At 43.1% G+C, this 13231-nt stretch overlaps 2 protein-coding genes across 2 annotated transcripts; both read left to right on the plus strand.

Annotated features, from left to right (window-relative positions):
* Positions 1-628: 628 nt before the first annotated feature.
* On the plus strand, positions 629-1558 carry LOC101546991 (olfactory receptor 7A17-like). The gene has a single exon (XM_004614963.2). It carries the CDS (start codon positions 629-631, stop codon positions 1556-1558), a length of 930 nt encoding a protein of 309 aa, XP_004615020.2.
* Positions 1559-11896: 10338 nt separating this feature from the next.
* LOC101547253 (olfactory receptor 7A17-like) lies at positions 11897-12826 on the plus strand. The gene has a single exon (XM_004614964.2). The coding sequence runs from the start codon at positions 11897-11899 to the stop codon at positions 12824-12826; it is 930 nt and encodes a 309-aa protein (XP_004615021.2).
* The last annotated feature ends 405 nt before the right edge of the window (positions 12827-13231 follow it).

Raw genomic sequence — 13231 nt, forward strand, 5'->3', positions numbered from 1 at the left:
ACTGAAATCATAGTCATCAATTCCCACATATTGACTTCTATTGATCTATTTTCTGATAATTCCATTTGCCATTCCCTTAAATTTTGTGGAACAAGAAATCTGAAATACAGCTGTTAGATTCCTGCCAAGTGGGTAGGCGAGGGTATGGGAAAGAACCTGGGGACATTGTGGAGGGAAGGGGACATTGGTGATGGGATTGGGTTGGAACATTGTATGCCTGAAACAATTCTATTATGAATAAATTAGTGAATCATAGTGTATTAATAAAGAAAAAAATTAATTGTGGGTTCAGGTAACATATTCACAATAATGAACACACTTATGCTTTTGATGCATAATCACCATTTTAAAATTTGCTCAGTTCCTTCTCAGAGAATCATCTGGTGAATTGTCTTTCTCAGCTCCCTCTACTTTCCCTAGTGATCACTTAGCATCTATATTTTACAAGTTTGTGAGAGAGTTTCTTATTAAAAAATATCCAAGTTAAACATTTGGGAAGGGCCAGTGGTAGCATGAGGGTTCCCCAGGAGGGGACAGGTCTAGAAAGAATAATAATAAAAAAAACATTTGCAACTATTGTAAAATGAGCTCTGCTATTTCTTTCTTTCATGGTAGTTGTTTCCATCACATGGAATCAGGGAATAACACCATTTTGGAATTTCTTCTCATGGGATTATCGGAGGAACCGGAGCTGCAGCCCCTCATCTTTGGGCTCTTCCTGTCCATGTACCTGATCACCGTGCTGGGGAACCTGCTCAACATCCTGGCCGTCGGCTCAGACCCCCACCTCCACACACCCATGTACTTCTTCCTGTCCAACCTGTCCTTTGTGGACATCTGCTTCACCTCCATCACTGTCCCCAAGATGCTGTACAACATCCAAACACACAGCAAGGCCATCACCTATGCAGGCTGCCTTGCCCAGATGTATTTTTTCATTTCCCTTTTAACACTGGATAACTGTTTTCTCATTTTAATGGGCTATGACCGCTATGTGGCCATCTGCCACCCCCTGCACTACACGGTCATCATGAACCCTCGACTCTGTAGGATCTCGGTCCTTGTCTCCTGGATCATGAGTTTCCTGTATTCCTTATTACAAACCCTCATGGTGTGGCGACTTTCCTTCTGTCCGGATTTGGAAATCCCCCACTTTTTCTGCGAACTCAGCCAGTTGATCCAACTGGCCTATTCTGACACTTTCCTTAATGACATTGTGATCTATTTTGGAGCTGGGTTGTTGGGCGGTGGTTCCTTTGCTGGGATCCTTTACTCTTACTCTAAGATCGTTTCCTCGATCCGCAAAATCTCCTCAGCTCAGGGCAAGTATAAAGCGTTTTCTACCTGTGCGTCTCACCTCTCTGTGGTCTGCTTATTTTATTGTACTGGGATGGGCATGTACCTGAGCTTATCTGGTAACCAGAACTCACACTCCAGTGCCACTGCCTCTGTGATGTATATGGTGGCCGCCCCCATGCTGAACCCCTTTATCTACAGCCTCAGGAACAAAGACATCAAGAGGGCTCTGAGAAAGTTCTTTGTGGTGGCTACTCCATAGAGACCAACATTTTGGGGCCATACAATTGCCTCCCTCCCTTCCTCATTTGCTCATCTATCATCAAAATTTGCAGGTCAAATTTCATCCTCGACTATTTTTCTAAAATTGAAATTCATCAAAATTCCACTACTCTGTAAACTGAATAAACCCGCTTTATTAAGCTTCTGTTTTCACTGCTTTATTGATAGTTTTTTTTCTTCTTTGTCAACTTTTCTACAGCTCCCATGCTTTGTCCAAACTTAGCTTCTGAGTGTTTCGATGGTGTTATTCATTTTTTGGGAGCAGCCTGGATTTGCCAGAACGATGTTTTTCTCCCTCACGTGGCATATATCATGTTGTTATTTGAGCATGGCATATATCATGCAAACCTTCAACTTATAAATGATGCAAATTGGATTCACTTATCATAGTGTGACATATTTCATATTAATTAGACACATACCATTTTGCTGCCCATTTCTGGCATTGTTCGGTATCCCTGAAAAATCTGCCAATTCTCTTTGGGTTTAAATCATCTCTGTTTAGGAGTCTTTACCCCTGTTGAAAAACTGGAAGCATCATGGGAGCATTCTAGTCTAAGTTAATATTGGGAAGATTTCTACTGTCCTTCATGACTAGCTTCTGTGACAGATGACAGAGCTTACAAAAGGACTGGTCTACAGTTGGAAGCTTGCCTCAAGTAGTGGCAGGAGAGGGAAGCTAGGATAGAAAAATACTAATATGACAGTGATAGAAGAAAATGATCACTCTGGTTAAGAACTGGGTGCTGAAAGTAGGCAAAGGAATAAATATAATCAAATTCAAGTACCTGTAATGAAAAACCACAATGCCCAAAAGGGGAGAGAGAGAGACAGAGAGAGAGACAGAGAGAAAGAGAGGCAGAGACAGAGACAGAGAGACAAACAGAAAGAGACACAGAGAGACACAGAGAGACACCAGAAAGAGAGAGAGAGAGAGAGAGAGAGAGAGAGAGAGAGAGAGAGAGAGAGAGAGAGAGAGAGAGAGAGAGAGAGAGAAGAGAAGCGAGTACCACAGAGGAAGTCTGTATGTTTGGGGGTGCTTGTAATGGTGGGAGGGACACTGGGACACTGGTCATTGGTGATTATAAATGTACACTGGTGAAGGAAAGGGTGTTGGATCATTGTATGACTGAAACCCAATCACAAACAGCCTCATAACTGTGTATCTCATGGTGAGTGACTCAATTAAAAAAAGAAAGGTTATATCATTATGATACCATTGAATGACATATAGGAAAATGTAATCCATATAAGGGGCTGATATCAAGTGACAGAGCATGAGAGACTTAAGTGTATATACTTGTTTTGGGGTTTTGTTTTTGGGCCACACCTGGTGCTCAAGGCTTACTCCTGACTCTGTGCTCAGGGATTATCCCTGGTGGGATCAGGGGATTATATGGGATGCCAGGAATCAAACCTGAACTGGATGTGTGCAAGGCAAATGCCCTCCCCACCGTACCATCTCTCTGGCCCAAACGTTCCTTTTATAATTAGCAAATATTTTTCAGGAGGTGGCAGATGTCACCTTTCTTGCCTGATTAGATAAAAAATTCCTTATTATTTAGCAAACATATTTAGGTGCCAGAGAATGCTGTGAGTGAGATTAATGTTAATGATGGGATGATATTTCCCTTGAAGAGGAGAGGAATTAGCTTGTGTATTTCCAGCATAAGCCTACATTTGAAAATCCACAGGATCTAAGTGGGTTTCTGAGACTTTCACTCTGTGTGTGTATGTGTGTGTGTTGCGTGTGTGTGTGTGTGTGTGCGCACATGCATTCAGCAGCTTATGCATCAGAAAATTCATGGAGAAGGCAGTATCAACACTGGGTTCAGCTGACTTCTAATGGAATCTTTTGGGATGTGAGAATCATTAAGAAAAGTTCCATTTCCGTCCAGACCCATGTCCCTTAGGAGATGCACGTGCTTGGAGATTGGTGTAATGCCAGGGAAATGTGCCTCGTTACACACTTGAGCTATAAACATTGCAACTGGAGGTCCCTTGGCTTAACCAACATTGAGGTGTGTGTGTGTGTGTGTGTGGGGTAACCGTTTTTGCTCTCTAGCCTTGACTCAGAATCTGATGATCTGACTCAGGAACTCCTCCTTCCTTTTGACTTGTCAGGAAGGAAGTTTATTTCCTTCATCAACCATAGTGGGAAGGACTGAGGTTTCCACCGGGAGAATTCCCATTCAAGTGAGTTGAGAACCAGTAGGTTCAGAGATGGGGGGACACTGTGACTTAATTTTGCCTGCCTGGGAGCCAAACAAGCTTGACCCCAATGCTCAAGATTTCTGTGTCTGTGTCACTATTAAAATTGTTTATCACAGGTGTGTTTATTAAGTGCACGTGAGTAGACTCTGTTGGGCTAAGGGTCCTGTTGACATTGAAGTAGTAAGTTGGCTGGATAAGGCTGAGGGCACACGAGGAAATAAAGAGGTTCTGGGAAAATTAGAACCATGGGGAGGAATATTGCATTTTTGTGGGGAATAGGAAATTAGATCATTATGGGATGGCTAATGTAGAGCACAGTGAGATTTTTCTAGGATATGAAGATGAGATGTACTTGAATATTTACAACACCCTGTTGTTAAGGACAGGGTGATAAAAGATAAAAATAAATTAGGCAGAGGTGAGATTTTTGTAGTATTATTTATGAGTCACTCACTTCACTATGGACGTTGAAAAAGTAATTTTTTTTTTTTTTTTTGCTTTTTGGGTCACACCTGGCAATGCACAAGAGTTACTCCTGGCTCATGCACTCAGGAATCACTCCTGGCGGTGCTCAGAGGACCATATGGGATGCTGGAAATCGAACCCGGGTCAACTGCGTGCAAGGCAAATGCCCTAGCTGCTGTGCTATCGGTACAGCCCCTGGAAAAGCAATTTTTATTTAACAGGTCAATGAAGAATGCTGAAGTGTTTTTCTTTTCAATTGTTTTATTTTGAGGAGGACTGAATAGAATGTTGAATTTTGTTTCAAATGGTTGATGCGAATTCATGACTCAATTTGTATACTGGAGTCTGTTATTTTATTATTGGTTTAATTAATTTTTTTTATGTTTTGCTTTTGGGGTCAAACCTGGTGATGCTCTTGAGTTGCTGCTGCCTCTGCTCTCAGGAATGACTCCTGGGGTGGGCAGGGAACCATATGGGGTGTTGGGGATTGAACCTATGTCGGCCATGTGCAAGGCAAGTGCTCTCCCTGCTGTACTATCCCTCTGGCCATTGTTACTGATTCTTGTCTACATGCTTTGGAACAAAAAGTTTTTTGGAACCCTTTTTTTTTTTTTGAATCTGCCATTTACTTTTTGATATATAAATTGAAATAATTATTCGGTCTGCTTATTTATATTATTTACCACTCTCCTGGGAGTGTCCACATGCATTGATGTCAGGGGTTACTCCTGGCTCTGCATTCAGGAATTACTTCTGGTGGTGCTGGGGGGGCTTTGTGGGGAGCTGGGGGATGGAACCCAGGTTAGCCTTGAGCAAGGCACACACTCTCCAGTCTCAGTTACCCATTGACTTGTAAATAGAAAATTATTCTGAATATTTATCAGCCATTGATTCTTTTGACCTGCAGGCATCATTTGTATCTGTAATTACTTCCTGCTGCCTGTGCACTCATTGATCTCAGGTCCTGGAAGCTGACATTTTGCATTTCACTAATAATGACTTCTGACATTTTTTTTTCTCATTTTTTTTGAGCCTCCAAGTCTTGCTCAGAGGTCTAGGGGCCTCTCCCAATGGAAGTTCGATGCTGGGAACCAAGACTGAGGCACCGTGCAGGCTCTGTGATGCTGGCCCTTGCCCACCAGAGACTGGTCCAGGGCTTCATCCAGTGATGCTCAGGCCCTTTTGCTGCATCTTACTCGAGGAAGCAGGTGATGCTGGGCATCAAACTTGGGGCTGCATTCCACTAGGCATGTGCCATAGCTGCTCTGCTAGCTCTCAGATTCGCAAAAATATTTATAATTATTTGCACTTTAAATAGGTAGAAAACTTATTTTTCACACTGCATATTCCTCTTGTTAAACGGATATTTTCGTAATTTTCATGTTCAGCATTTTGCTCACCTAATAAGGGATGACAGACTCCTATTGGTCTGGGTAAATGATTAATTTTTCCAACAGTGGGTAGGATGTTTGCTTGCACTCGGGTTCGATTCCTTCGCCCCTCTCGGAGAGCCGGGCAAGCTACCGAGAGTATCTCGCCTACACACAGGCAGAGCCTGGCAAGCTACCCATGGCGTATTCAATATGCCAAAATCAGTAACGACAAGTCTCACAATGGAGACATTACTGGTGCCCTCTCGAGGATGACTGCTATACAGTGCTTTATTTTTAATTATTTAATTATTTATTTTTGCTTTTTGGGTCACACCCAGCAATGCACAGGGGTTACTCCTGGTTCTACATTCAGGTATCACCCCTGGCGGTGCTCAGGGGACCATATGGGATGCTGCGAATCGAACCTGGGTTGGCTGCATGCAAGACAAACTCCCTACCCGCTGTGCTATTGCTCCAGCCCCATACAGCACTTTATTTTAAAAAAGAATCTGGTCTTAAATTTTAAATTTTATTTAATTTATCCAATTCTATCCAATTAGCTTGGTTTTATTTATTATTTCTTTATTTCTTTATTTTTTGTCTTTCATTTTTACTTGACGGAATTTGATTTTCTTCAATTCCTTTTCTGTGCTACTCTGCACATGAATGAAATAAAACTGAAGAAAGGAATCGAGGTGACAGCTCATGTGTGTTTTTCATTCCAACGGGGAAAACCTAGTGATGAGAACAATTGAAAGGAGGTTCTGGAGCTCTATCTGTGTTTATTTTCATGGCCACACCTGGCAATGCTTATTCTTAGCTCTGTGCTTAGGGATCACTCCTGATGGATCTTGGGGTTCCAGGGAACGAAGCTGGTTTGGCCATGTGCAAGGCAAGCTCTCTACCCACTGGACTATGCCTCCAGCCCCAGAAGTGTCATAGCTTTGAGGATGCACAGAAAACAAGTTATTCTGAGCCAACTAGGGACGGAGCCTGAGGGAAGAGGGGAGTGGGCGGGGCAAGGCCCTACAGCAGGTGATGCTGGACTGGATTGTTCACTGCTGGTGCGTCCAGATGGGTGAGGAAAGGGCAGTGATGCTGGGGGCCTTTGCAGTTGCACCCGGCGCCTACGGAGATTCTGTGTAGATGTTAAAAGCAGAGCTTTCTTCCTTCTGGGTGGCCAACACAGAGTTTCCGCGGAACAGAGGCAAGAGTCTGAGGTTGCATCTGCTTTGGCCAAGTGTCCTGCTCTGGCCCCCATCTGGCCTTGCTTCAGAGAGCACCAGCGGCCTCTCTAGCCAAAGCCTCTACCTCTCTCCCCGGTCATCTGCAGGAATATCTGTCTCCTGATACTTTGACCCAAATGATTTTTAAATTTTAATTTAAAAAAGTTAAAAAAATTGAATCAGAGTGAGATACGCAATTGCAAAGTTGTTCATAACTGGGTTTCAGTCATATAATGTTTCAACACCCGTCCCTTCACCAGTGTACATCTCCCAACACCAATGTCTTCAGGTTCCCACCACTGCCTCTATGGCAGGCATTTTTCCTCTCTCTCTCTCTCTTACTCTCTCCTCTCTTTCTCTCTCTTTTTCTTTCTTTTTCTCTCTCTTTTTAGGCCTTATAGTTTGCAATACAGATACTGAAAGGTTATCAGGTATATCCCTTGTCTTCAGGTTCCCTCCACCTGCTTCTATGGCAGGCATTTTTCCTCTCTCTCTCTCTCTCTCTCTCTCTCTCTCTCACTCTCTCCCCTCTTTCTTTTTCTCTCTCCTTTTAGGCCTTATAGTTTGCAATACGGATATTAAAAGGTTATCAGGTATATCCCTTTACCTATCATAGTTTTTTTTTTTGGCTTTTTGGGTCACATCCCGCGATGCACAGGGGTTACTCCTGGCTCTGCACTCAGGAATTACTCCTGATGGTGCTCGGGGGACCCTATGGGATGCTGGGAATCGAACCCCGGTTGGCCTCATGCAAGGCAAATGCTCTACCCACTGTGCTATAGATCCAGCCCCTAGCATAGTTATTTATTTATTTATTTTTGGGTCACACCTGGCGATGCACATGCACAGGGGTTACTCCTGGCTCTGCACTCAGGAATTACTCCTGGCAGTTCTCTGGGGACCATATGGGATGCTGGGAATCAAACCTGGGTTGGCCACGTGCAAGGCAAACGCCCTACCTGCTGTGCTATTGCTCCAGCCCCTAGCATAGTTATTTTTAAAAAAGCTTTTGGGCCACACTCAGTGGTACTCAGGGGTTACTCCTGGTGGCCAACCTGCTTTGGCAGAGATTAAGCCCTGGTCACCTGCGTGTAAGGCAAGTGCCCTCCCTGCTGTGCTATCACTCCAGCCCCTCACCAGTATGCTTTCCTACCACAGAGCTTGCTGTTAATCTCTGGCATCTTAAACATGGGGCTGCCAGGGGTGGAGAGTGAGTCACAATTCACAATTTCCACCTCGAGATTTGACTTTTTCTTTTTTTTTTCTTTTTTTTGGGTCACACCCAGCGATGCTCAGGGGTTACTCCTGGCTTTGCACTCAGGAACCACTCCTGGTGGTGCTTGGGGGACCATATGGGATGCCGGGGATTGAACCCGGGTCAGCCGAGTGCAAGGCAAATGCCCTACCCACTGTGCTATCGCTCCGGCCCCGAGACTTGACTTTTTCTGACCTTGCTTTCAGCGTCACTTTCTTGCTGTCTTTTTGATGGTTCACAGCACAGGGCAATACCTGGTGATTGAGATGCCTTAAAAGTATTTCTGCTTCTTTCAAGGACAGAACAGGCTTCCCAACATGTGGCATTGACGATGGCACTCACTGGTGGTGCATCTGACGGTCTCCTGCTAGATTAAGAAAGGTATGTTTCCTCTCAGTTTACTCATTTTCAATAATGAATTAGCATCTCATTTAAAGTGATGGTTCTTTGTCTGATCAGTTTGTTTTACACCAAGAAGTTTTTGTTATTATAGTTTACATGTTAAAACAAACCTGTGAGCAGCATAATGCAATAATATCTGACATCAAGCCAATTTTCCCTTAGGATAAAACCCTTTGTACTTTAATAGGCCTATTCACATTTTCCATTTATATTTCTTATTCACTGTTATGAGATTTCACATTTGGAGGTTTTACCTGTTTCATGTAAACTGCAAAACATTAGCAGAATTCAAAATAGTTATCTTTACTAAGGGAAGCCATAATATTCACCACAACAAAGCCAACTCAAAAAAAAATATAATGCAATGTATTTTAGATACCAGAGTTGAAAGCTTATGTAGGTAAGTAAGAGTAGGCAATATACTACTACTATAGTAAACTATTTGAATTTCTTAATTTACATAGGCTAAAATCATGTAGTAATCAATCACCACAATTAACTTCTAGTGCTCTGTTTTCTCATAATTCCATTCACCATTCCTCTAAGTTTTGTTGAAACAAGAAATCTGAAATGCGGGGCTGGAGCAATAGCACAGCGGGTAGGGTGTGTTCGCCTTGCACTCGGCCGACCCAGGTTCAATTCCCAGTATCCCATATGGTCCCCTGAGCACTGCCAGGGGTGATTCCTGAGTGCAGAGCCACGAGTGACCCCTGTGTATAGCCAGGTGTGACCCTAAAAGCAAAAAAAAAAAGAAATCTGAAATACTTCTGTTATATGTCTGCCAAGGGGGCGAACTGGGGGTGAGAAGGAGTCTCGGGATATTGGTGGAGAGAATGGGATATTGGTTATGGGATTGGTTAAAACATTGTATGCCTGAAACAATTTTATTATGAATAACTTTGTAAATCATAGTGTCTTAATAAAGAAAAAATATTTTAAACCATGGGTGAAGTTCAGGTAACACTCAATAATGGGCACAATTAGGCTTCTAATGCACATTTACCATTTTAAAATTTGCTTAGGTCCTTCTCAGTGAGTCTTTGTGAATTTTCTTTCTCAGCGCTCTCTATTTTCCCTGGTGGTCACATAATGTATATTCTCCAAGATTGTGAGACAATTTTTTAAAAAAATTTTATTGAATCACTGTGAGAGAGTTACAAGCTTTCATGTTTGGGCTACAATCACCCAATGATCAGACACCCGTCCCTCCACCAGTGCACATTCCCCACCACCAATATCCTTGGTATACCCCGTCCTTTCCCACCCTCCCCCTGCCTCCATGGCAGACAATATTCCCCATAATCTTGCTCTACTTTTGGGCATTATGGCTTGCAACACAGACACTGAGAAGTCATCATGTTTGGTCTATTTATCTACTTTCAGCACACATCTCCCATCCCGACTGATTCCTCCAGCCATCATTTTCTTAGTGATCCCTTCTCTATTCCATCTGCCTTCTCCCTTCCGCTCATGAAGCAGGCTTCCAGCTATGGGGCAGCCTCATGTGATGTTATTCTATACTCCACAAATGAGTGCAGTCCTTCTATGTCTGTCCCTCTCTTTCTGACTCATTTCACTTAGCATGATACTCTCCATGTCTATCCATTTATAAGCAAATTTCATGACTTCATCTCTCCTAACAGCTGCATAATATTCCATTGTGTAGATGTACTAAATTTCCTTTAACCAGTCATCTGTTTTAGGGCACTTGGGTTGTTTCCATATTTTGGCTATTGTGAACAGTGCTGCAATGAATATATAGGTACAGATGTCATTTCTACTGTGCTCTTTTGCATCCTCGGGATATATTCCCAGACGCAGCTATTGCAGGGTCATATGGAAGCTCAATTTCTAGTTTTTGAAGGACTGTCCATATTGTTTTCAAGAAAGGCTGGACCAGTCGGCATTCCCGCCTACAGTGAAAGAGTATCCCTTTTTCCCCACATTCACACCAGCACTGCTTGCTTTTGTTCTTTTGGATGTGTGCCAGTCTCAGTGGTGTGAGATGATATCTCATTGTTGTTTTGATTTGAATCTCTTTGATGACTAGCGATGTGGAGCATGTTTTCATGTGCCCTTTGGCCATTTGTATTTATTTTTTGAGGAAACTTCTGTTCATTTCTTCTCCCTATTTTTTGATGGGATTGGAGATTCTTTCTTATACAGTTCTACTAGTGTCTTGTACATCCTGGATATTAATCCCTTATCAGATGGATATTGGGTAAATATTCTTTTCCATTCTGTGAGCTCTTTCTGTATTTTGGTCACCATTTCTTTTGAAGTGCAAAAGCTTCTTCGTTTGAAGTAGTCCCATTTGTCTATGTTTGTTTCCACTTGCATGGTCAGTGCTGTTTCATCCTTAAAGATGCTTTTAGTTTCATTGTCATGGAAAGTTCTGCCTACATTCTATGTACCTTATAGATTCATGTCTGATATTGAGGTCTTTAATCCACTTTGATCTGACTTTTGTGCCTGGCATTAGACAGAGGTCAGAGTTCATTTTTTTTGCAGGTAGCTATCCAGTTTTCCCAGCACCACTTGTTGAAGAGGCTTTCCTTGTTCCACTTCACATTTCTTGCTCCTTTGTCAAAGATTAAGTGGCCATATATTTGGGGGTATGTGACAGGATATTCAACTCTGTTTCATTGGTCTTCAGGTCTGTTTCTAGCCCAATACCATGCTGTTTTAATTACTACTGCTTTGTAGTAGAGTTTGAAGTTGGGGAAGGTGAGAGAATTTCTTATTAAAAATCGTGCTCATCTGCAGTATATAAAACAACAGAATGGGAGACTAACACCCAAGAACAGTAGCAATAAGTACCAGGAGGACTTCTCCACGGCTTGGAATCTGCCCTCACATGTGAGGGCAGCTCAGATAGAGAAGGGAACACCAACTAAAGTGTAGTGGAGGATGCACTCAGGATGGGAGAGGCAGGTTGAAAGCAGACTATAGATTGAACACGATAGCCACCCAGTATCCTCATAACACCCCAAACCATAACACCCCAAAGGAGACAGAGAACAATAAGGAATTCCCTGTCACAGGGGGCGGGGCGTGGGGAACAGCATGGGCGGGGTGGGGGAGGGATCCTGGGGCCATTGGTGGAGGAGAATGGGCACCAGTGAAGGGATGGGTATTTGAGTATTGTATAACTGTAACACAGGCACGAAACTCTGTAACTGTACCCTCACGGTGACTCATTAATAAAAAAAAATGAATTAAAAATATTTAAAAAATAAATCAAGGGAAGCTTAGGAGGGGCCAGTGGTGGTGTGGCAGTACCCCTGGAGGGGACAGGTCCAGAGAGAATTAAAAAACCATTTGCAACTATTGTATAATTAGCTCCATTATGTCTTTTTTTCCATGGTAGTTGTCTTCATCACATGGAAACAGGAAATAACACCGTTTTGGAATTTCTTCTCATGGGATTATCAGAGGAACCGGAGCTGCAGCCCCTCATCTTTGGGGTGTTCCTGTCCACGTACCTGATCACCGTGCTGGGGAACCTGCTCATCATCCTGGCCGTCAGCGCTGACCCCCACCTCCACACACCCATGTACCTCTTCCTGTCCAACCTGTCCTTCGTGGACATCTGCTTCACCTCCACCACCGTCCCCAAGATGCTGCTGAACATCCAGATGCACAGCAAAGCCATCACCTACACGGGCTGCATCACCCAGATGTATTTTTTCATACTTTTTTTCGCACTTGATAACTGTTTTCTCATCGTGATGGCCTATGACCGCTATGTGGCCATCTGCCACCCCCTGCACTACACGGTCATCATGAACCCTCGACTCTGTGGGATCTCAGTCCTTGTCTCCTGGATCACATGTGTCCTGTATTCCTTATTACAAACCCTCATGGTGTGGCGACTTTCCTTCTGTCCAGATTTGGAAATCCCCCACTTTTTCTGCGAACTCAGCCAGTTGATCCAACTGGCCTGTTCTGACACTTTCCTTAATGACATTGTGATCTATTTTGGAGCTGGGTTGTTGGGTGGTGGTTCCTTTGCTGGGATCCTTTACTCTTACTCTAAGATCGTTTCCTCGATCTGTAGAATCTCCTCAGCTCAGGGCAAGTATAAAGCGTTTTCTACCTGTTCATCACATCTTTCTGTGGTCTGCTTATTTTATTTTACTGGGATTGGCGTGTACCTGACTTCATCTGGTAACCAGAACTCACACCCCAGTGCCACTGCCTCGGTGATGTACACGGTGGTCACGCCCATGCTGAATCCCTTTATCTACAGTCTCAGGAACAAAGACATCAAGAGGGCTCTGAAAAAGTTCTTTGTGGTGGCTACTCCGTAGAGACCAACAGTTTTGGGTCACAGAAGTTTCTCCCTCCCTCATTTGCTCAGCTATCATCAGAATGTGAAGGGCTGAACTACCTCCTCGATTTATTTCCTGAAATTTAAATTCATTGAAATTCTACTGCTCTGTAAATTTGAGCAACTTGCTTTTTAAAGCCTTTGTTCTCTCTGCTTTATTGATAGAATTTCTTCTTTGTCAACTTTTCTACAGCTCCCATCTTTCTCCAAAATTGGCTTATAAATATTGTAATATTTTTCCTTCATTTCATGAAGCAACCTGGACTTGTAAGAATTATTTTTCACCCACACATGGTTTATATTATATTGTTTAAATGCACGTGACATATCATGCATAGCCCCCAACTTATAAATAACACAGACTTGAACCCACTTGTGACAGTTG

The sequence above is a fragment of the Sorex araneus genome, chromosome 2 (assembly GCF_027595985.1).
Source record: "Sorex araneus isolate mSorAra2 chromosome 2, mSorAra2.pri, whole genome shotgun sequence".
Classification (NCBI taxonomy): domain Eukaryota; kingdom Metazoa; phylum Chordata; class Mammalia; order Eulipotyphla; family Soricidae; genus Sorex; species Sorex araneus.